Source organism: Callorhinchus milii, unplaced genomic scaffold, assembly GCF_018977255.1.
Source record: "Callorhinchus milii isolate IMCB2004 unplaced genomic scaffold, IMCB_Cmil_1.0 Scaffold20, whole genome shotgun sequence".
In the NCBI taxonomy this organism is placed as follows: domain Eukaryota; kingdom Metazoa; phylum Chordata; class Chondrichthyes; order Chimaeriformes; family Callorhinchidae; genus Callorhinchus; species Callorhinchus milii.
Window position 1 is genome coordinate 8695045 of NW_024704761.1, and position 26191 is coordinate 8721235.

General features: G+C 39.5%; 1 protein-coding gene across 1 annotated transcript in view; it reads right to left on the minus strand.

The window, feature by feature from the left end:
* LOC103175452 (alpha-1,6-mannosylglycoprotein 6-beta-N-acetylglucosaminyltransferase B) overlaps positions 1-26191 on the minus strand; it is a 231129-nt gene that overhangs the window by 80396 nt on the left and 124542 nt on the right. Inside the window, exons 5-7 of the mRNA XM_042342522.1 lie at positions 25472-25551; positions 13191-13355; positions 845-1015 (exon numbers count right to left, since the gene is read on the minus strand). Of these exons, the coding sequence (XP_042198456.1) occupies positions 845-1015; positions 13191-13355; positions 25472-25551 (416 nt within the window). The remainder of the gene's footprint in view (positions 1-844; positions 1016-13190; positions 13356-25471; positions 25552-26191) is intronic.

Here is a 26191-nt window from a genome sequence, read left to right on the forward strand (position 1 = left end):
GAGTAAGGAAACTTGCCTAAGGTTTCGCCCTGCCGGGAATCGAACCTAGGTCTCTTGCTTGCGAGGCGAGCGCTCTAACCACTGAGCTACAGGACTCCACTTCTTCACCTCTACATTGCACACCTTGCAATGATTGCACCTTTACAGCTTTTTTGGGGCAGAGCATTCTACGCCTTCGCAAACCTATGTGTGAGAAAATACCTCTTAACCTCAATTCTAACCATCTCATTTTAAGATGAAACCCCCTTCTAATGGATCCCTGTAGCAAAGGGAGGAGCTATCCAACCTCTAACCTTTCGAGTCCTCTCATTATTTTAAATACCTCAATCAACTCAGCCCTTAAGATCTGGGCTGAGAATTGAAAGTAAAGTCAAAGAAGAAGAAGCAGAAAGAGATATAAAGGATGAAAAAAGACTTACTCCACACTCCTGGTAATAATCCCTCAAGAAAAAAATACAATAATAATTTGTTCACTTCAAATAATTTGGTAATATATGTACGGTATAGCTATCTTTCTCAGGCTGTGGTTAAACTCGGCTCAAAATTTAATACAGCGGGCTTTAATTTGTGTTATTTTTCAATGAGCTTTCTTCAAAAGAAATCTGAGTCACGCATTTGGGAACTCCTTACGCTAACCGTATGATTGACATGCTGAACCTCGGGAATTCCACTCCCAGGTGACCTGATCCACAGGTAAATTCCCCACAGGAATTCTAATTATATTGCTCACCAAGAAGTCCTGATAAGAAGCATCGCAAATCAAATCCCATTTGGTGGGAGTAGGTGCACAATTGGAATTAGAAGGCTGGATATGAATCAGGTACATGGCCCTCTACAAACTCACCTTCTTCCTCTGACTCTTGTTCATCTTCAGCTTCTGATTGAGTTTTCGGGAGGCCAAAATCCAATGCATTGACAATCTCCGGATTCGCTTTTTCATGAATATCAATGATTCCTTTCCGCTGCCCATGAGCTCAAGAAGAGGTGTGAAGTCAGCCCGAAAGACTGCCTGCTGCTGTGAAAGAGAGAGATCAAAGTCAGATCTTCAAGGACACCAGTGGCCACTTTAATTTGGATGAATGGACATTAACCTATCGTCGGAGTAATCCTATTTGAAGAGACCAAATCCCTATGTGCTCCAAAGCATACGCTAATGAAAGACCAACAACAACAAAATTACATTTGGATAGCGCCTTTCGCGTCAGGAGGACATCCCAATTACGTTAAACTAAGACTTGCAAAGATCAACTCAAGATTTGACATTTGCTTTGTTCACTTTACATCCTGAGCAAAAACTTGACAATTCCCGTTACTGTCAATGGTATCATTGAAATCAACATTTTAGTGAATTTGTAGAATTAAAGGGAAGGGAACCTACTACTGAATTGTAATGGGATCATGCATGTTATGGACATTTATAACTTTACAGGTGTCACCCTGTTAATCTATATAACCCTCTTTTATGCTCTGTAACAAGAAATGGAACTCAACTTGGGCTAACCACATGCAAATACAGGAGGTCATTTTAGATTCCATAATTGTGTAATTAATAATCAATGAAAAGGATCACAAGGTGATTACATAACATTTTCACTGATTGTTAATCACATAATTAAGGGTTACTGATATTCCCTCAGCACACGTCTATTTGCACAAGGTTAACCTAACATGCAAATTAGACCCCAATGAGTGAGTCACACCAAAATTAGCTTTCTGCAGATTCTCTCTAATGAACAAATGCACTTAAAAATGGGACTGGGATATGTCTCATCCACTCACAGCTGTAGGTCAATTCTGTACACAGATCTACTCCAGTGTCGAGCTAAACTGCTCAGGTCAAAAATAAAATAAAGCACTTTGAGTCTACAGCTCCATGTTTCAAATTCCAAATCCCAAGTATTTGTAGCATGAACTCCGCTGTTTCAAAGAAAGAGAATCCATAAAGCCCAGGGGGAGTCAATTGCCAAGAACCTTTTTTCATTGTGATATAATTAATCGCAATGGATTGTGGCAGCTCTTATATCCTGACAAGGAGCCATAATGCCTCTACACTCCTAATACCAAGAACAATACCATCAGATCAGACAGTAATCAGAGGATATAAGAAAGTCCAAAGGAGATTTGTACACTTGCTATGTTCCTCACACCAGAGGGATAGCATCAGCAATTATACGTTGAGTAGTGGAGGACCACAAGCGAGTGCAAAGCAAGTGGTGAATTTGATGAAAATCACATTGCTTCCAATATTTTGTTCATACTGCAAATTTAGTGTGGATTCAGTGGTGTTTTATGTGTCAAATCAACAGCCTTATACATTAGGGTTCAAATTGGATTCATTTCTAAAGCAGGGTGTGAGAAACTAACAAGAGAAAGCGCAATACTGGATTTGGTTCTGACAATGAGAGGGTGATAAGCCGCAACAACAACAACTTGCATTTATATAGCGTCCTTCAGGCAGGATAACACTTCAGAGCGCTTCACAAAGATGGGGACGAAGCAAATAATGTAGAATTCGAGAAACATCTAGGATTCAGTTACCAGAATGTTAAAGGCTTTCTCGAAGGAAGTTGACTTCGGTGATTGGGTGTCCCACGGATAATTTGCAAAGTTCATTCAGTCCAGATAAGGGAAGTGGACTCACTCCTGACTGAATGAGTGACAATGAATGCATGTAGTTGAGCGAATGAGTGCAAACATTCCTTCCTCTCCGCCAATCACCAACAAATTAGCCTATTACCATCAAACAATGCATATTGGGAGACGTGTTTCCTGCAGACAGTGTTCAAAGCTGCACTGGCACTGGCAAAGAGAGAATTGTACCTGTATCAGGTCCTTCCACGTTTGCATTTGATGAGCTTGGCTGAGCAGACGAAACCCAATGGAATTGCTGTTTGTGGGTTTCTGGCTTGACCCCAGCCCAGCCTGGGACATTCATTGAGGTTCAAGATTATCGTGGCTCTAATGGAGGTTACTCAGACCTAGATATGATTGGCACATTTTACATATCAGCCCAAAGCTCTTTAAATGTTTGCAAGAAAAAGTGGTATCATTTTCCAATTTATTTTCAAAACACAAAATTTATGGGTTTCCATAAACTTTGATTTTAATAGTTTCCTACAGCGGTATTGATATCGCCTGCAAGTTCTTTTATTTCAAATTGAAGCATGCAATTTCCAACACCTTCCAACTGCAGTGATCCCAGATTTACAAGGTAATCATAAAAATTGATAATGCATCATTTTCATTACGTTCAAATAGTACAACTCACGATTTGATGGGTTTATATAGATAATCATTAACTATTTGATTGGTTATATAGAGAAAGAATAGCCACACACAACACCAAGGGAAAAAAAAACCCTGCCATTTACAGTATTGGAGAAGCAAATTTTAACACAATGCTCAATAGTGCACTGTGTAATATAGTGTAACCATTTATGGCTATGGTTTTAGTGGAATATTTACTAATAATAATCCTTGCATTTGATATAGCACCTTATCATATCGTTGAGACGTCTCAAAGTGCTTCATAGAATATACTGTAAAGTGAATTGACTGTATATTTGTGGGCGAAAGTTTATATAAATTATAAGCTCAGTTATATAAATGCAAGTTGTTGTTTGTGATGGGTGGGTATTCGGGGATGATGAGATCAAATGGGCTAAAGGGTCTTCTTGATCCAATTTTCATTTATGATCTTGTGACTCAATACAAACCCAGCATTCCAGGTTCAAGGACTAATAGGTATTTAGGTATTTTGTGGGCAATATCCAGCAGCCAACTGCGCACAGCAGTGTCCCTCAAACAGTCATGGATTGAGTGACAAAATTCTTATTTGTTTATTTGATTTTATTTAATTAATGAATCATTTAATATTACACTGTCCAGCGCCTTGGGATGTCCTCCCAACACGAAAGACGGAATACAAATGTCATTTTGTATTGTGTCATAGTAGAAATAGAGACATTTAAGATTTTAAAAAATGTACAGTGGGTTTAAATTCCAGGTCCGATCTTTGAGCTGATAGGTTAGACTGTCACTTAAATGCAATGCTGAGGGGAACACCACATTATCCAAGGTGCCGTCCGCCTGTTCATGTTAACATTAAGGATCCCATGGGCTACTTGGGACGAGAGGAGAGTTTCTCCCAGGGTCCTGGCCAACAATATTTCAGGTAAAATAAATCACCTCATAGCTGTTTTGTTATGCTATGCTCAAATTGGCTGCCAAGTTCACCTACAAATGCACATCACTGCACTTCACAGAGAACACTGTGAAACGCTTTGAAATGTTTCCAACGTGGTTAGACTCCAGAAGTACCTAACATAACCTCTGGGGTCCCCAAGCCTTGGCTCTTGCCAACCTGCACCTAGTACTTTTCGGAATTAGCTAAGAGGATGCATCCCTCCAGGGAGAAAGTAAACGTTCCATTCCTATAAATATCTCTGAAATTCTAAAGCATTTTTCACCGGAACAGTTATAATATATTTCTCACACTTTTCACTGAAAAGGATTGATTGAATTAGAAAAGTTACCCCCAGAGGCCGAGGGTTTAATTTAAATAGATTTCATGCAAAAAAAATTCAATTAAAATTCTTCAAACAATCAAATAAAATATTTAAGGAAGCACTTGCATTTTTGCAGCACGTTGTCAGGTCAAAATGTCTCAATGCATTTCGTCGGTAATTACTGTCACTTGTTGTGACTGATTTGGTCGGAAGCTGTATCAGCTGTTTATACAGAGTTACGTAGAATGATAAGGCATTGGAATAGGCCATTGGCCCAACTGGTCCTTTTTCTTTTCGTCCTCTTTCCTTTCTCCCTCATCGACACGTCAAGTTTACACTTAGATGTGGAGTCCTGTAGCTCAGTGATTAGAGCAAGCGAGAGACCTGGGTTCGATTCCCGGCAGGGCAAAACGTTGGGCAAGTTTTCTTACTCCACACGTCTGTTTACCTAGCAGGAAGTAGGAAGCTGGTCGGTAGTCGACTGGGGGACTGCTTTTCAGGGGGTAATAATTCCTTTTTTAAAAAAATTGTCATTCAATCCACGACTGTTTGTGGGACACTGCTGTGTGCCCTTGGCTGACGCATTTCGCCCACAAAATATACAGTCAATTCAGTATATTCTGTGGAATGCTTTGAGATGGCTCGAAGACCTGATAAGGCGCTATATCAAATGCAAGGATTATAATTATTAATATATTGATGCTATTTGCTTCAACGACAGTTTGCACCAACAAGTTCCCACAAATAGCAATGAAGAAAATGGCCAGTTAATCTGGAATGGAGAGTTGATGACTTGGACAGTGGGAGAAACTCCCTCCTCTTTTTGAATAGTATTACAGAATTTTTACAGAGTCTTCTTGAACACCAGTGGAAAGGCACCCTCTTTAACGTCTCATGTAGAAGATTGTAACTGACAATGTTCAAAAGATGACTCACTCATGAATCAGTCTTAAATACAACAAACTATTTGGCTTTAGAACTTCTTGTTTCCATTAAAAATCCATTTGATCAAATTGTGATACATCTTGTCTCATTAAAAAATGCGCTCATTGTAATGTAAATCTTCCTTGCAGATCACTTAATGGATTAGAATGTGGGTATGATTGCCTGAGACATGTCCAATGTGCTTAGTGCAGTGGGTCCGTTCTCAGAGATCAGTTAATGGAGAAAACACATGTGCATAGTATCAGGAGTCCACACATTAAACTAAAGAGTCAGAGTGAACTTTCTGGAGATTATCTGCCCAGAAACGCAACGTGGTATGTTAGTGTCAAAGGTGGTCATTACATAGAGGCTTAACTATATGCGGTTGTAATTATGGTATATTATACTCATTATTAAAAATCCATCAATCACCCATCAATTGTTCTTTGTGAACGTAGTTAATGTGTTTGTTTGTATTAAAATCTTCTTCCTAATGTTTTTGTATACTTGGCCATCTTAATTCTACGGTGGGCTCTCCCCAGTCCAGTTGTTCCATTTGTGCAGACGCGCTCAGGGATGCTACCCCTTCTATATAAATGCAAGTTGTTGTTGAAGTGATGCACTCTGATACCGACTGTGTACTTTGTAGGCAAATGTGGCAGCCAATCTGCACACATTTGCCTACAATATTCTCCAAACAATCATCAAGCCAATGATCCATCTTATCTGAGGGTTTGTTGCCCAGGACACCCTGACAAACTCTATTTTCTTTTCCGAATAGTGCTTGGGATCTTTAACATCCACCTGAACAGGCAAGCAGGACCATGGTTTAATGTCTATTCTGAAGGAGAGCACCTGGGACAATGAAGCACTCCCCCAGAACTGCACTGCAATGTCAACCTAGATAATACGAGTTCAAAGTCCTGCTGTGCGGTTTGAACCAGTAGCCTTCTGATTCAAAGTCGAGAGCGCTACCAACTGAGCCAGGCTGACACCAACCCGACATACGTGACATTGTTAGAAGCAGACCCAGTTATTTTATTAGATTTACATGTCCGAATGTATCAGGTTCTTGGCATACTCTGCAAATGTTCTGATGTTAGCAATTACATCAGTAAATCCATCAAAATCTTTGCCATGGTGTTCAACTGTTAGCTGGCATAATACAAGTAAAAAAGAACATTTTTTATGATGCTTTGACAGACATTACATCATGTCAATCCAACTGTTTTTTTTTCTATATTAGTTTTGCTGTCACACATCAAAGTGTTATTGAATTACCCCAATACATGGCGTGGAATTACTGTATCAAACACTGATGTGTAATACTGTCAAGTAGCCTAAATAAGAGGCTGGAGTGGACATCTTCTATTTAAACCATTTCTTCTCCTTGATATCAGTCTGGATCAGTTGGTAGCACTCTTGCCTCGGAGTCAGAAGGTTGGGGGTTCAAGCCCCACATTGGGACTTTGAGCTCACATCGTCTAGACTTAGGGAATGCAGAATTGCCAGAGTTCTGACTTTCGGATGAGACATTAAATCAAATTTGCTTATTCAGGTTAAAGATTCAATGGCACTATTCAAAAAGAACTTCTCCCAGTGTCGGGGCCAACAATCCCCCAAATAAATTTGGTCATTCATTTCATGGCTGTTTGTGGAACATTTCTGCACGCACATTGGCTGCCATGTTCGCCCACAAAACACACAGTCACGGCACTTTACAGTATATCCTGTGAATTGCTTTGAGACATCCTTTTTATGTGAAAGGTGTTATACCAAATGTAAGGTGTTTTCGGTCACCCGTCGTTTCGGCTTGGCATCGAGCCACTGTGACTGCTCGGAACTCTGTGATTTGACCCGTGTGAAAGACACTATATAAATGCAAGTTGTTGTAAGGATTTTTTTGGAATCTTAGGGTGGATTGTTTCAAGACTTGCGTGCTGCCTCTCCTCAGAGGAATAGAAAACATTTACATTTTTCCAACAGAACTAATATTTCTCAGACTCTCACTAGGGATAGGCGTCACTGGAACTCTGATATCAGTTCCAAACGTTAACTCCAACAATTTTTGAATGGTTGTTCCTGGTGTAGATTTATTTTACTAACTCATTTCAATGGTTATAAGGTAGAGGAAGGAGTGCGGCGGTTTGTAATGGAACTTTCAAATATCTAGCAATCTCAAAACACAAAGACAGCTTGCGTTTTAAAATAACATCCAACTTCATTTTAGTGACGGATTTTTTTTCAGACTTCATTCATGCGATGAAGATTCTTTCCAAAGTGTAAATGCAATGCTAAGAGCTCACATTGAATAGCATTAATTATTAACAGGTTATGTCAGTCAGACATTCTTATCTCAGAAACCTAAGGAAGCTGTGCACAGTGAAACACCCTCACCTCCTTCTGTCAATAAAGGTAATTGAAGAACAAGGGTTGTGAATTAGTTCATGAGTGTAGCATATGTAAACAGTAATGTCTCAACAGTTTACACGATGGGAAGTGTAAAGTTGCGCTGAGTCACCTGCATTTTGGTGGCGTAAATGCTAATTATGTACGTCACCATTTAAAATAAGATTATGTGTAACTATTCCATGTTGCTAGATAGAGATACAGAGCCATGATTAAAAATTAAAGGCAGTCGATGTCTGTCAATCAATTGGATAATTGAACCATTTTGAAGAAAGGTTTTATTTTCCCTTTTGCTCTCTCCCATCGCTCTAATACTCTATGCAGAGTAAATCTACATCCAACAAATTTTCCCCTACAACTACCTGCTGTTCGCACAGTTGCGTTCTGAACATTTGAAACAGATTAAAAGTTATCTCCTTAAAAATATATTATAATAATAATAATAAATTGGTCACTCAATCCATGACTGTTTTTGGGACACTGCTGTTCGCATTGGTCTGCCGCATTTCGGCCACAAAATACAGTCACTACACTTTACAGTGTATTCTGTGAAGCACTTTGAGACGTCTCGAAGACGTGATAAGGCACTACATCAAACGCAAAGATTATTATTATTATTCTCCAAGTTAAAGGTAAATGATTTTACTGTGTATATTAGATTTCAAAATACTGAACCATTATACTGAATCAGATATTTTGCAATCAAAATCCCTGAACATTTTCAGGAGGAAGAATCAGCAGCTGCTTATGGCATAGCTTTTCTTGCTTCACTTGTTGAATGATGTTACCAATGACAGCTTTGTGAGAGGAATTGTTACTGTGATTCGCATTTAATTTATCACCGCAGAAGCTTTCAAACATTTGGCAAAGGACGTGCTTTGAGTGAGCTGTTAAAACAAAGTGGTTTAAATCAGCTCCGCTTCAATTGTACATGTGTGAGTTTTTTTTATGACACATTGATCGATTCTTCACAATCCCCTGTTTGTATGGAAAGGAGCCTTTTTCGGCTTCCATTATTTGCAAATCTGATCGACGAAGGGTAACAGCAACATATGTGTTCCCAATAAACAGATGGCAAAAGGCCATAGAACTGCAAGCTGCTTAATGTTATACATTTGTCATTTTGCGAAAAATTACTTTCGACTCAAATGACATGAATTGTGTATTAATGAAAGTATTAAGACTATTACACTTCAATTATTTAAATCATCAGCATAGATCACATGAATGAAATCATCGGAAATTCAATTTTGGAGATGAAGACAAGCAGAAATCAAAACCTGAATTGACACGATGAATAAATACTTCATTGATACAACAACAACAACAACAAAATTACATTTATAGAGCGCCTTTCACGTCGGGAGGATGATACATTCCATCGGAGAAAAGCTGAGCTCCAGTGGAGGAGAATTCCTTTCTACTTTCTACTTAATACTTTCTCCATTGTAATACTTTCTTGCTCACATTATATTCTCCTGTTTAGAACATTTTGAGAGGACACCTAGACACCTATTAAGTTAAATAGAGGAAAATTACAAGCCATACAAATTCTATATACACACCTTGCATTTCTGGGAACACTCCATTCTAGAAACAGCAATAAAATACGATTGACAATAAAACTTTAAATAGAACCTTTTACGATGTCTCAAGGATCTTAAATATTTTGATCGCATTTTCATATTTAAACAGAGAAGCACACCCTTGAATTTAATTCTCTTTTGTTCTTAATCTACAAAAAAAAATCGCAACCCCACCTTTTTAAGCAATCTCTGAATCTCCACAAACTTTGCAAACACCTTTCTTTCCAATGTGAATTATTGTACTAATAATCAGGCAGGGGAAGAGTGAACCCTATAGAGAAAGCGAAGGTCGATGATGCATCATTTCATCCTTTATCCAGGATCCTTAGTAGGATGGGAAGTGGCCAAAAATAATTTACAGTAAGGAAGTGGACAGAAAACCTACCCACCACTGCAAATTGACTCATTCTCTATAACAATTTGAACTAGGCTAATACTGTTTCTGATACAATCACTCGCTTCTGAGGATAAGCTTTTATCTGATGTCCAGAATCTGTCCCTTTCCTGTGACAGCTGCTATTACACCCCCCCCCACCCCCACCCCCCCCACCGCCCTCTGTGTGACTAATTACTTTCAGCCTATTTATCAGACACGCCAGATGCCATGTAAACATTGATATGTTATTATTGAATTATTCAAGGCTATCTACCTTCTTCCCCCTCATGTTTCCATGGGTTTAACCTTATATCCAAAAAATTGGGATGTCAACTATTCCTCACAAACTCCCTGAAAAAAAATCCCTGCTATATTAGCACTGTCGGGTCAAAATCCTGGTAGTTCAGAGCTATGTGTGACACGATTGCTGTTGAGGCGACGCAGATAAAAGAGCTGTGTATATTTCCTATTTTCCAATAATAACATAAGGAGTGGGGGAAAGCACATCATTGCAATGTGATTTTGTGATATACGCAGCAAACTCCAACAATATTTTAAGTAGATTTTCCCTGGAGTCTGTAATTGCATCTTGGATGAGTCAGAATTCTTATACACTATCTGCACAAGCAAACCGAACAGCCTGAATGCCAATTCACTCTCTGTTAAACTTATCAACAACAATTTGCATTTATGTGGTGCATGGCATAAAGTCTCGGAGCGTTTTACAAGGACGGATACGGAAGCAGAGCAAGAGAAGAGGAGAGAGGCGACGGGGGGAGATGATAGCCTTAACTTACAATAGGATTTTATCATGATAACTATAAGATGGCAAGGTCAGTGACTTTACCAACCCGAAGAATCTGAAATTAATCTGTTTCAACCCAGATGCAATTAAAAGACCAGAATCCCCATAATTCAGATTCACTCACACAAAATGGGCAATTTTTTTTTAGCAACACCATAACAAAGGCTTGTGTGAAAATGGCAGTGTTACATTGATGCATTTGCTATTGCTCATCAGAGTATGGGGTTAATTACCAGTAGAGTGGAAGGGACTTTATTGTGCATTATAGCTAACTTGAGGAGTATTTAGTACTAACAGTGTGTGGATCTTAAATGAAAAAAGTGTTCCAATGCTCAACACTGATATCCATCATCTCCTAGGCACCAAAAAGAACCAAATAAAAATATGGTAAGCAGGTACCCAGTCTCTTAAAGTAAAATTAGGGCTAAAACTCTACAGTAAAGAGTGGTGTATTTCACCCAAAGAGTAATGGAAATCTGGAATTCTCACCCCCAAAAAGATGTGGATGCTGGATCCATTCACATCTTCAAGACTGGAGGACAGATATTTGTTAGGTCAGGGTATTAAAGGATATGGGGCAAGGGCCAGCAATTGGACTTGAGGTACAGATCAGCCGTGATCTTATAGAATGGCAGAATGGGCTTGAGGGGCTGAATGGTCAGGTCACTGTGACAGCCCCCCACCAACACACACACACACACACACACACTCGCACCACAATAGGGAGAGACAATTAGTCAACACAGTACAGTTATTTCTCAAATCAACATGGCATTGCTCATGGCTACTCTGGCTACTTTCATCTCTCTAAGTGACCCAGAGTCCACCTCTTGCTACTTGGCTGAAATCAACTGATTCAGCAAGAACTAAGTCATAAAGGAGTCAACGGAAAGGCTATTGATTACTCAAATCAATACTTTGTTTATACTTTCTGAGCGATGGGAATCTTGTATGAGGTATAGATGGCTGCTATTTGGAAATATCCTGCGGATTTAACACTATCAACCAAGTATCGGTGCGCTGGAATGTTTGGATCGAGGTAAGAGAGACGTCTCTCAGGATTTACAGATGCTGAGTTAGTATTATAGATTGGCCTGACAAAGCACAATTGCCTGCGATTTATATTTATTAGACAAGTGCTTTATGCCTCTGTGCTGAATTAGAAGGATTTGGAATGTTCGTTCAGACCACTTATGCCCTGCAGATGCTATTAGCAGCAACCACAGTTCTCATGAGCTCTGCTACAGTCATCTTTCAGGTCACTGTGACAGCCCCCCACCAACACACACACACACACACACACACGCGCACCACAATAGGGAGAGACAATTAGTCAACAAAGTACAGTTATTTCTCAAATCAACATGGCATTGCTCAGGGCAGCCTTCGTACCAGCCTCCCAAAATCTGCACAGCAACAACAGAAAGACATCTGCAATGTTGCAGCAAAAATATATTGTGTGTGATCAACTGTGCCCTTGTATCCATCTGTGCATCTGTTGAGGATGAACACGTTGACTGCAATAGCCAAGGGTGATAGTGATGCCAAGAATATCAGGGACATTTGTGCCAAATTGCCTTGCTGCCCCCATCACGTATTTATCCTTGCCATTTCTGGACCCACCAGATGGTTTAACAAAGGAGAATTGGCTGGTGACTTGCTTCTACATAAAAGATTAACCTGTACCTGTCACTATCCTTTCTACATGATGCCATTCTGCTTCACAAGTGATGGGAACTCTGGTCTGAAGTGGTGGCTCATGATTTCAGTGCTGATGATTTTATAATGAGGCACTCGCTGGAAGTACGAAAGATACCAAGAGCGAGTTCCAGAGGATCTGCAGTGGTTTAGCATACGGTTCTGAGCTGCAGCGGAGCCTAATGAATTGTACGGCTCGACTCCCATCATAAGGGTGCAATGTAAAAAGACTCCAATGAAAACAACGAGGAGAGAAAAAGGTAACACATGTTTGTCCTGTAGCTCAGTGGTTAGAGCAATTTCCTCACAAACGAGAGACCTGGGTTTGATTCCCTGTAAGGCGAAATGCTGAGCAAATTTCCTTACTCCACATGCCCAGCAGTAAGTAGGAACCCGGTTGTTAGTTGATTGGCGGATCGCTTTTCTGGGGGTAATAATTCCTTCAAAAAGATAATACATCGGTCACTTCAATCCACGACTGTTTGTGGGACACTGCTGCATTTCGCCCACAAAATATACAGTCAATTCACTTTACAGTGTTTCCTTTGAAGCACTTTGAGACGTCTTGACGACATGATAAGGCACTATATCAAATGCAAGGATTATTTATTCTTATTCTTATTTGTAACTCATGAAATAAGATGAGATTCAGGTGTTTAGATATCGAAAGCAATGATATCCTACAATAATGAGTGACAACAACTTTCCCCATGTACTGTTTGCAACATATGCAGCAAATACAGTGAAATATTTTCTGCACAACTCCTACCTCACCACAAAGAGAATTCTCTGCCATGATCAAGGTTTGAGGAAGCAGATATCTTGGCTACATCCAATCTGTTGGAACAAGTAATCTTTCAATGATGGAAAATCTCTCAACGTACCTGCACTCTGGGCTCAGTCCTGGTGAGGAAAGCAGTACGGTTCCTCCCTGGTAATGGGGGGCAAAACCACTCCACTTCACTGAGATACGTGAGGAAGGAGCAATCTGTGCCATCAACGCCGTAGTAAGCGTAGCAGGGATCAGAGGTCCATCTGGCTCTCATCCACTTCAATTATTGTCGGCAGTCAGAGGAAACAGAAAAAAAAACACAAGGATTATTTTCAATGCAAACTTTGCTCAAGTTTTCCATGTGTAGTTAACAACAACAACAAATTACATTTGTATAGCTCCCTTCACGTCAGAAAGATGTCCCAGGGCGCTGCACAGTCAGGGATTTTTGGACCTGAGGTGGGAGTTGGGATATTAAAATACACGTGTTGCACTCTCAGTCTGATTTAGATACTCTTAAGCATGGTAATGGGTTTACCAAAGTTCAGGCTCCCAGCTGACTGAAGAAAACCTCTTGCACAAGTCTTAAGCTTCCGTTAACAGAACAAGAGCGTTCCTTCTAAGTTGGATTTGATTTTGGTTTTCCAAAAGCAAAGGAGGAATGTAGTCCCACTGACTCTGTAGCATTTAGGCCCCTAGAATGGCATCTTTGTAAGATTCTGTTCTAACGATGTCTGTTAGCTTGGGTTCAGCTCTCTTGATTTGAGGCTGGAAGTAATAATGGGTTCACATGCCCATGTTGGAGCTTGAGTTCCTCGTCTAAGAGGATTCTGTACATTACTGCCTTCCAGGTGAGATATTAAACCAAGGAACCACTGAACAGGCTCTAAAGATCCCATGGAACTATTTAAAAAGAAGGGAGTTTCTCCTAGTGTCTGAGCCAAACTTCCTCTAGATTAATTGGGCATTTACTTCATAACTGGGATTGCTGGCACACTGGATGCCAGCAAATACTGTACAGCCACTGCCCTGGACAGCAATTACCTGTGAAGCACTCAGAAATGATTCAAGGATTGATGTTATTACATCGGCCACAAAATATGCAAATTGACAGACATTTTGAGGTGATAAAGCACTATAAAAATCAAAGTTTTTCTCCATGCTCGAATATATTTCACCACATTGAGAATTCTGTGGTCAAATCTATCATTTATATGAACTTTACCTTGATAGGGTGCCTTTCACGTGGGAGGATAAAAATAATAATCTTTGCATTTGATATAGTACCTTATCACATCAACGAGGCATCTCAAAGCACTTCACAGGGTTCAATAATAATAATAACAAAATAATCCTAATTTTTGGTGTAGCGCCTTCCATAACAGGATTTACTGTAAAGTGTAGCAACTGTATATTTTTCATGTGCATGAGGCTGCCAATTTGCACACAGCAATGTCCCACATAGCTTTGAAGTGAATGTTATCTCGGAGATTATTGGCCAGTGCCCTGGGAGAAACTTATACTCATTTTGAACAGTGCTATGGGATCTTTAACATCCACATAAACAAGCAGACGGGAGCTTGTTTTATAATATCATCCAAGGGATGGCACCTCTGACAATGTAATACTCTTCCAGCACTGCACTGGAGTATCAGCCTGGATTGTGAGGATGTCTCAAAGTGCTTCACACAGCTGAATGGGAACCCGGGGTGGGTAGGGGGTGAGGAAGGAAGAGAGCATTTGCCTGTATGGTTGCACTGTTTTATTTCATTAACATGTAGTGAAGGTCACATCAATTTGTTTCAGTGTCCTTCAGTGGAGTAATTTATGAAATACTGTCTAATTATTTTTATTTAAATCAGAAGTTATTTAATTTCGTAGCTGATAGCTAAGCATTTCATTGAAAAATCCTTGACCATCTGTTAAACCATCATATTAATGCATGCTTGTGTGTTTAGAGTGGAGTGTTCATGGACCTATCTGCATGGATGCTGGAGGAAATTTACTTTGTCTTATTGAATTGGTGGTTATGTTGTTTATCAAACACGGTCAACTGTTCTTTTAAAATTTTAATAAAGAAATTGCAGTGGCAATAGATGGATTAATTACAAATTTATCTACAACCTCAATTTATTATCCAACATTAATTGGCACTTGACAATAATCCAGCAAATTAATTTTCGGAAAAAAATGAACCTGCATTTAAAAAAAAACCTGGATGTAAATTTACACACTGTTTACTGATGACGCTCAATGTGGAATCTGTGTGGACAGAATATTCAAAACTCTTACAAGTGTATAGCCTTCTGTCCCTGCACAAAATAAAATGACCTCAAAAACACCTTAACTGAAAGGAAGCATAATAAGGTAAAACATGAATTCTTTTTTGATCAGTTGGAAACCCATCACCATGCTTAAGAGCAACAGATGAGAGTTCCGGATACCTATTCCACCCAACATGGAAATGTCCCTTTGTATTGCTGCAACGGCACACATTTTTATTTTAAAGCATTTTCAATTAGATTTTTTTTAAAATGGTGATTTTAGTATATTTATGTAAATGGTTAATCCTGCATCTACTCACAGAAACTGCCAGTTTCTTGATACACCACAAGATGATTTGCAATAGGGCCCTTCACTAAATACTGGATTGTTCAGCCAAGATGCAAATTGAAACGCTTTAATGTTTATCCATATCATGTACTGTGGGACTTTGTGATGGTGATAAAATGGGTGAATCAAATTGTCAGAGTTTAACCTGATCATTGATATGAATCTGTGGGAAGATGCTGAACAGAGGTTTCATGATACAGTATATTCCATGCTGGGTTTATTCCTAATCAACATTAGAAGCAGTAGAAAATATGGAAATTGTTTTTAACAGCCAACAAAATAGCATGAGCACTGCTGTTCTTGAAGAGAATACAATATCATTTCATAGGATTTGGAGCTGCTGTTGATATGATGCCGCTCTAAATCAAAAATTCTACCATCTCTTGATAAAGTAACAGAGTTATCAGAGTTGATGGATTCGCCCTTTTCATAGTCACATTTCAAACACGCTTCAAATTAGTCAATGATAAAACACAATCTAATACCAAATTGCATTTGGATAGTGCCTTTCACGTCGGGAGGATGTCAGGAATTGGACTCGAGGAGGGTGGTTGGGATGAGGGAGGGTGGCTGAAGGCGGGGCCGAAGAGTAGAGTCTTAAGACGTGCCTTGAAGGAGGCAAGAGAGTGAGAAAGGCGAAGGGACTATGGAATGGAGTTCCAAAGGATGGGGGCAGAAAGGCTGAAGGCTGGACCACCGATAGTTCATAGTTACCGGGAGTTGCTGGGGGTCTAATGTGCAGGGATATCTAATGTGCTGCATTGATCTGCTGGAACAACAGTCACAAGAAGAAGATTGTGTCGGAGCAGAAATCCCCCAGGTTGTGTGACGCTGTTCCTGGCAGGAGTTACTAAATGAGCTGTATAGATTCCAGTACCAGTTAGACTGTGCATCTCTCATTGAAAGAGCATTTCTCATTCCATGGTTTTCTGACCTTCATATATTATTAATCCTCTGCAAATCTCTATGAATGGAACCCTTTTCCTCAAAACATTACACTTTCCCAAATGTAACATGCCAAACTGAATACCTTTGCCTGGCTTTTGAATGTTGTGAACAAGAAAGATCCCAACACGATGCTCGATATGGTTGTCTAATCAGAATTACAGCCATATCATTGTTTGTAGCAGTTCGACAATTTATTATCCAATTAACTTCTTTGTTGAAAGAGAATTCATTGAATGCTCTTGAGAGGTGCCCTTCTGGGCACCTTGTGAAATGCAGGCAGCTTGGCTGTTTTACATTGCCAGCATTCAACTACTGAGATGAGGCATTCCAATAAATTTCCTCGCATGACTAGCTTTTCATTAACCTTTCTTGGACTAGAATACAGGAGTTGCCTTCTGTTAAATGCATTAAAACCACTTCTTTTACAATAAGCTACAATATAATTTTCCTATGGAGGTTGTCAATAAGTCTGTAATTCACAGGGTTAAGGATCTTTGACCTTTCATCAAATTGGAATATCACTTGCCATTTGGAGTCTTTTGATATTCCCCTCTAGGTATAATGAATTGCAAACCAAATTCAGCTACTGCTCCATTCACGTCTGCTCTTATTTCTTTAAGTAGTCTTGGATACATTCCATCTGGGTCTCTTGTCATAAATATTCAAGCACTCCAGTTTTTAAATCACCACTTTTCACTGATCTCCATCTCTAAATCTACCAAAATACTGTACGATAAGGACAAGCCACCACATAAAACATGGTGAAACTATATTAAAAAACATCCACCCATTACATTCCTTTCCTCCATCTCTCAGGGGCCTTACTTGTTTTCCATGCTTTGTATAAAACTATTCACCGACAAAATATACAGTCAATTCACTTTGCAATATATTCCGTGAAGCACTTTGAGACATCTCAATGACGTGACAAGGTGCTAAATCAAATGCAAGGATTATTATTGTTATTTTTCTATCAATACCCTTTGCGATGTCTTCTTCCAGTTTGTTGTTTTCCTCCTGGATTATCTTTTTCTTCTTATCCTTTTTTAATGAAGGTTATATAAATTGCCACCCACCCCACCCCCTTTCCATTTAAATATTTTTGAAACATACTGTGTGCTATGCTATTCTTCATGTCAAAAATCTTCTCTGTGCTCTTTGGGTAAATTTAAAAGTTAAGCAAGGTTCTGGTATAACAACCTCTCATTGCATACATAGGAGTCTCAATGATATAATAATCCTTGCATTTGATATAGTGCCGTATCACATCTTCGAGACGTCTCAAAACGCTTCGCAGAATATACTGTAAAGTGAATTGACTTTGTGAGCAAAACGCAGCAGCCAATTGCGCGCAGCAGCGTCCCACAAACAGTCATGGATTGAAATGACCAATTTTTTTTTTTTTGAAGGAATTATTACCCTCGGAAAAGTGATCCGCCAATCGACTAACACCAGGTTCCTACTCACTGCTGGTAAACAGAGGCGTGTGGAGTAAGGAAACTTGCCCAAGGTTTCGCCCTGCTGGGAATCGAACCCAGGTTTCTCACTAGCGAGGAGAGTGCTCTAACCACTGAGCTACAGGACTCCATATACTACATGAGTGAATAAGATGAGTAAGTCAAAGGGAGCTCATTGGCATTATAGGCAGTAGTATGGTACAAAACTACACATCATGTTCATTGCAACTATTTATTCAGACATTTCCCTTCCCTGTGACTGAATCTAGTTGGACATCACAGCACCATTATGAGAGTATTAAAACCTGCGTAATTGAACTCAACTGTTGTCACCTCACGCAATTTCCAGTTCCCCTAGAACTCCAGTGTGTAGTCACCAGGAACAGTGTTAATTAACTTTGGCAGTCTACAACAGCAGGAACTACTTCATTATTCCAATAAACCTGTACACGTCCGAAATACACGGCTTTCTGTGAAATTGGCTACATTGCAATGTTCCAGCTTGGCTCACTTGATAGCGCTCGTCTCTGGGATAAAAGAATGTGAGCTCAAGCCTCACTTCAACTACAAAATACACAGTCACTGTACTGTAAATTCTGTGAAGCACTTGAGACATCCTCTCAGCATGAATGGCGCTATATAAAGGCAAGGATTATTACTACTTCAAGACATCAGCTCAATGTCCAAGCCGTCACAGGGCTGCTGTTATTTGGATGAGACATTAAACCGAGGTCTGTCTGTACTTGATTGGAAGACAAAGAGTTTATGGCACTATTTAAAAAGAAGAGTTTTTTTTCAGTGTCCCGGCCTCCAGATTAGTCAGTTATTTATCTCATGGCTACTGCATTTGCCTACAAACAACAGTCATTTCCCTTGACAGGAATTACTGTTATTTATGTTTCACTTACAAGGTGCTATAAAAGTATAAGTTCCTTATTTTTCTCTGTTGCTGCTCATAGTGGGAGCAGACATGACTGAAAGACTGCATCTAGCTCAACAGTAACTGTACATATTGAAAGAAGCAGTCTGTTACACACAATAATTGTAAGCTCGGTCCTCAGATGGAGAAAGGCCTTGTTTCCAATTGTATATAGCAGATGGATTGTGATTTTTACAATAGTTATATACTTTAGACAAAGACGAGGCCTTGGCTGTAATTGCATGGCTTGGATGAATTGCCCACTTTACAGTAATTGTGTACCATAATGGAAGAAATAAGGCACAGGAGTAAAGTTCCTCGATTAGGTCAATTACTAATACATGTTGTGTGTTTCAGAGTTCCTGGTTCCGGGCATACATTTTAGTTAATGGAATGTAGAAAGCACTGACTTAAACACTTGGTCTGATTGTGCCTGCCTTTGAAGGTGGTGTGTCAATGACATTGCGATTGGTTGTGATAAATATATTGTAGTTATAATAAAATTCAAACACATATGCAGGCACATGCATACAGTGAGTCAGTCAGTGGCTCCATCAGTCAGCGAGTCAGTCCATCAGTCAGTGAATCGGTCAAAGATCAGTCATCTAAGTCAGCATACGGAACAAAGTCTCTCCCAGTTCCTCTCATTGTCCCATCCCATCCAGCATTGTCAACCATTTTGAGACATCCTCCTGATGTGAATGAAACTACATAAATTTAAATTGTAAGAGGACACTTCATTAAGAGTAGCTAAGGAGGAAAGGGAAACAAGGCATTATAGGGGAAATAAATCATCACCTTAAAACAAATACAATCATATCACTTCCATTATTGATATTGCTTTGATGTCCTGCTAATAGTGATAAAACATCGATCTTTAAACATGAACCAACATTGGTTTTATAATGAACCAACTGCTTAATAATCGACTGTTTTTAAACATTCGTATTTTACAGAATGAAGCAATATAAAAATCCAGTCAACTAGCTGGAATCCTGTGTAGACAGAATGACAAAACCTCGTCATAAAATTATACAGGTACAATAAAATATCCCATTATACAGACACCTTCTCAGGTTATTTGCTTCCAAAATGTTTGTGAATCCACTTGTATATTTTAAAAGAATAATGTTTGACTTAGCTAATGGATGATTGCATTTCAACAGTTAAGGCCACAATTTGGATTGTGAAATATAAAATGCAGATTAGCTACAATCTACATGAATTTATGGATCCACATGATGAGATTTTACGATTCCAGTTAGATAAACAGCCCCTTTGTGTGAAGCACTCATTAAAATATTTAGTCTTAATGCTTATAACAATTTACATAAGTTTTTTTTTCTGCGAGATAGTCAAAACATCCATTTATAACCTTTTTGAATCCCAATCTTTAACAATTTTATTTTATTTCATTTCAATCAGTCTCTCTGGGAACGACACTGAACTCACAGTTTTTGTAGTAATTATCTCATGTGAAGTCGTATAGTAGTTATTAATGCGTATCAATGGTTTCCCGAAGAGAAACAAAGCAGCCTCCCACACACTCCCACCCATACACTTGCAAAAGCTTTGAAAGACTCGAAATGTGGCTTTTTTTTTCTTACTCTAATTTTGCAGGTATCCAATCTGTTTTTTGTGTTTATCGTCTCAAACAATAATTTGCTTGTGTTGAAATGTTTGCTCTCATATTTCTGCACCAATGTTTTTATCCATCAATATGAGCAATATCAGTTTCGGACAAACATTTCCACAATGGGATATAATTTGTGGGTCGGGATGTGCGAGCCATGTGTAAACCAAAGAGCGGGAAATCACATGGCCTTATGTAATTAACAAGTAGTGAAATGAATGGAAGAATAATTGGTTAATTGCATAATTAAGGCACCTGTAATTTCATAGTTACAGATCCATAACATAACCTGCAAATTAGACCCCTAATGTCATACGGGAAGCATTCTCAGATCAGCTGTACAATAGGCAGATACAGGGTAAAGCTTCCTGTAATACTGCACTTAACCCATACTTCAGAGGAGACATTCATGCCAGTCAATGCAGATCACATTAGAAGCCAGGACCCAGGACTGAAGGTTATAAATCGTCTCCTCATTATTCAAATGTCAAAAATTGTATCATAATCATTTGGAACCTTTCTCTTTCACCCCCAATGTATATCTCCTTGTGAAGGGCATCAAGCAAAGTCTTTTCACCAACATTAACCATATGTCTGTGTCCAAACTAAGCACTTTGCCAGTTATCTGCACAGTCTTATCCGTCAGTTAATATTTTTTCCACAGAGAAGGTTTTAAACTAACTCAGTTAAAATGTGTTTTCTGTTGTCCTGAAGGGATCTTTAGCAGACGTAAGGTTATTAATGGCCAAATGACCTCACTATAAGGTCCAGTGGATGCAAAAGGTTCAATGGTAGGTTTCAGGATAAGGTCTCAGATAGAATAATCATTGTAGTTAATAGAGTAACAAGCTACCATGACAAAAAAAAAGGGGCTGAACAGTCAGGGATCAGGACCCAATCGTGGGGGGCAGGGTTGGGATAAGACGCCCAGGTTCCTGACTATGCTTGGTGAGGTGGAGTCTGCATCCTGATGCTGCCAATGCCTGAGGTGCGGAGGCGCTGGCACGAACCACTCAAGAGGGCCTCGGTCCTACTGACACTCAGCTGTAGAGAGTTGGCTCTCATCCAGGACCTGTTTACCTTCCTTTCTGCTTTTGAAACAAAGTCAATTAGTTATTCGAAAATGTATCAAGCATCCTTAAAACCAGGGCGTCTAATCTCTTCAAGGTCTAGTCTACTATAGATGACACATTGGTGTTATCCATTTGACCTAAAAATTTCATTTCTCGAGTAAGTCAACTGTTAGTGTTTGTAGTGAAGCACAGTGCTTGAGCAATTGGGACTAGCCAAACAACAATTAACTTCCTTGTGTGTGCACTACTGTGCCGGAGGTACTCATTATTGAGTTCTTTCAGCTACAGCAGGCTAAGAGATATGTTGCAAAAGGTTTCTTTAGTTGCCTTAAGGCTTATTATTTAACATTTATTATTGATTTAGAAAAAAATACAACTGAAACATATCTAGACATTGGGTTTGCCTTCAGGGACTCAGTCCTCAATGAGATAATTGCATTTTATTTTGCTGCTGTTTGCTGCTTATTAAAACAATGGGCATTTCATACTAATTAATAACTTGCAATTAGTAAAACGTCATTCGTTTTAATGAAATAACTGATTCAGGTAGTTCACACCTATTTATATTGTAAAAGGCTTCATGTTATAGACATTTTTCCTTTCATTTTTTTGACACAAAGGAAAAGGTACCTGAGAAGAAGGGGTTTTATTTTGAAGTATTGATATGATTATTATTTATTATTTAGCATGTTGGTTGTTTGGAGGCCTATGTGATGCATTACATTGGAGAGAAATTTTTCTTGCATCGTTTTCTGTCTCCGGGTATTTTATTAGCACTTTTTGGGTCGGCAAATTAAGAAGTAATAATAAAAGGCTCCAGGAGCAATCTAACTACGCCATTAGTTTAAAGATTTGCACGGAAGGATAGATAAAACATTAATCTCTCTGTGTTGTTCTACTGATGTAGAAATAGTGTCAGATGATAGTATGAATATAATGTTCATGGGCAGTTTAGCTGCTTGAGGAATCTAGAACTTGTCTTTCAACCAGAAAATTACTTACCTCCTCTTCGTGTGTTTTTGTTCTCCATAAGTAAGACTCCACAGAGGAGTCTTCATAGGTGCAGGGAAATAGTATAAAGCGAACCATAGGATATAGACTTATAATAATAATAATCGTTAGATAGAATGAATTAATAGAATGAATTCTGATAGAATGAAATGAATGCATCACGAAGCTGCTGCCAAATCAAGTAATGCTTGACTGAATTAATTCCCACATTTCATCCCCCCTTTTCTGCTCTTCGAGGAAGGAATATTTGGATGAGATCCAAAATAATTGGGGATTTAGTGAAACCAATTGCAAGCCCTGGAATAAAGTAGGAAATACAAAGCAACAATGGACTTCAGTTTACATGTTCTCCACTGAAAAGGTTTCAGGGACTCCGACTTGTAAAAGAGTGAAAGTAAAATAAAATCCAATCCCAGTCACCTGATCTCCTGAGCACAGATGCCCAAGTGCAGTCACAGCCCAGAAAGCAGAGAATAACTGGGTCAGACGTAAAGTGATCTTGCAGCAAATTGCACTTTAAATTTGTTTTATTGAAGGGATGTACAGTACTTACAAGCAGTCATGTCTCTTTACTTGTATGAATACACAGAAGGTTGAATTACGCAACAGTTGAACTTCAGTTCAGGAAATTGACATGAAATGAACCAGGATCTGTGCTAAAGGGACACAGCACTTTACGCGAATCATCACTCGTGTTATTTTGAATGGTACATTATCAATGGGGAGAAATCCCTAACATTTCTAAAGGAATCATTGCTTCCTGTACTCTATGAGTGCATGAGACATTCAATAGCACTCCGGGACGCTACCCCACATGAAGGGCGCTATATAAATGCAAGTTGTTGTAGTTGTTGATACTCTCATAAAGGGCTCAATGCAGTATTTCGGAAGAGGGTTATTTCAGAGATAGCCACTGCCTATTTTTTTAGGGAGATATTCTTGAGACAGTATTGCTGATCCTCCCAGGATTAAGTAGGTTTCAAAGCTACTGCAGTCCTTGTAAACTAAGACTGGTCTGACAGTTCCCGAGTGACGTTCTATACTGCAGTGCTACAGACATAACTTCATTTAAAGAGGGATAGCTCCGTGACTTCGGGATGGTGCACTTGGTGACCAAAATAGATTAAGAAAATAATAGGTTAGGGATAAGGCACGCTGTTATAAGTACACCTGACTTGGGAACACTTGTATAAGGCAAACAAAATATACCACTGTTCATCAACAGCACTGGCATTTTTCACCTTGACATATAACAAATTTGGAAAGAATTTTTTTTAAATCCTTCCATTCGATATAGTCCCTTTCACATCGGGAGGATGTCTCAAAGCACTGCACAGGATAAACTGTAAAGTGTAGTGACACTGTGTTTTCTAGGCTAATGCGATAGTTAAATAATTCATTAAAATCAGGTTACCGTTGACTAGAGTCACCAACCCTATCTGGCTAAACGATCATGGGATTCACAGCCAGCCCACCAAACTACTGTGCGTTAGCAAAGCCATAGAAATCAGGCAAAATCGTGGACAACGGTCAATGTTTGTGTCTATAGAATGAGACAGCCTGAAGACGTGATGAGGCACTATATCAAATGCAAGGATTATCATATTATTTATTATTACCTGTGCCTGTATTACAAGACTTGTGCTGCAGTTTTTACACCAGCCGCAGTCACACAGGCACGGACAGTTTCAGCATCCAAGAGCAGCTGGGTCTAATTTGCATCGTCTCTTCAGTCAAAATACTGCAAGGTTGGCATGTTTAAAATCTGTTCCAAAAGATCTGATTCCCCAGGTTTTCAACATAGCGAGGATATTGGAATGAGAGTAGGAAACTCCAGAGGGGGATCTTCCACAACATAGGCACAATGAGCAGTCAGAACTCTCTCAAGATTCTTTCCCACTGGCAGAAATCCTACAGACTCAGATAAGGCACAAAGAAGATGGGAACCAACTGCTAGGCCTAGACCCACAGCCACTACAGCAAAGGGACTGCAGAAGCCACTGATCTAACAAGACTCCAGAATGGTTAGGGCCAAATTTCACAACTTGTTCTGCTTTGGTGGGTATCCTTCACTCTGCACTGTCTTGATTGCAGCTGCTGTAATCTGAACATATAGCATAACTAGAGATGGCCTGCAGGGCTGTGGTCTGACACAGACTGTAATGGGAGGCCAGGGAATTCCTAGAGGAAGAATGGCTCCAAAAAAGAGAAAATCTAATTGCTTTGTCTGCACCTGTAAAGTCTCTGCCCATTATTTGAGAGTGATTTAAGGTTGCTCGGAGGCCACACTGCCAGAGTGGTGCTTTCAGAAGCCACACCATCAACACCTGTTGATTTATAGGACCAGATGAATGATACTGAAGAACACTCAAAGCACTTTGAGATGTCTCAAAGACGTGATGAGTCGCTATTTCAAATGCAAGGATTATTATTATTCACTTGTTAATTAATGCCTGTGGTCCAGAATCAAATATGACTGAATGATTATTTTATCCCTAGGTACCACTAGGCCAGGAACAGATCTCTTTGCACCATTATTGTCTATTCCTGCCAGTATGGATTTTTACAGAGATAAGGGCACAATCTTTATTTCCATCTCAATCAATAAACCAAAGGAAAAGTGAATTGATTAACTCGCTCAAACGTGCCGAGAAATTTGGTAGATTTCAGACTCTTAATGCGGGAACATGTCAGAAATATTTATCAGTAATATCTTTAAGATGAGTATTGTTTACTCACCTCAACCTTGCCAGGACAGTCAGGGAAACGCGGATCCTTAGGAATCTCACATTGGATGTTACCGCTATCTTTTCCCATTTCTGTTCAAAGGAAAGGTTTAAAACTAGGTTAGATTTCATCGCATACAGATCAGATAACAATAACAAATTACATTTGTAGACTGCCTTTCCCATCAGGAGGATATCCCAAGGTGCTGGATAGTCAGGGATCCGCACCCGAGCTAGAGGTTAGGATCAGAAAAGCTGAAGAGCAGGGGAAGGAGGTTGACCGAAGGTACAGTCAAAGAGGAGGGTCTCGAGACAAGTCTTGAAGGAGGCGAGGGAGGGGGCGAGGCGATACCACAGAGCATTTCAGTTGTTAGGGTAAGGGTTACTGGGATCAGGAATTCACCCCACTCAGCTCCTGTTGACTGTCAAGCAAAGTCCGAGCAGATAGGGTGGTCCTAGCCAGACAAGCAACAGTACACCTGCCAGACAGTGCTCTCAAAGGGAAGCTACACAGTTTTAGCTGGTTAAATTCCAGCAGTATATCAACACACATTTTGGGGATTCAACCTAAACCTTGGCTCTCACCAATCTGGGATTAATATTCCCCAGAATTAGGTAAACTGGATGTGTCCCTTTGCAGAGTGGAATGTGCATTCCACTACAGACAAAGGGAAATTTCCATGTGGAACTCTTATTCTGCTTTGGATACTCTTAAGTCAAGGCAATGTGTTTC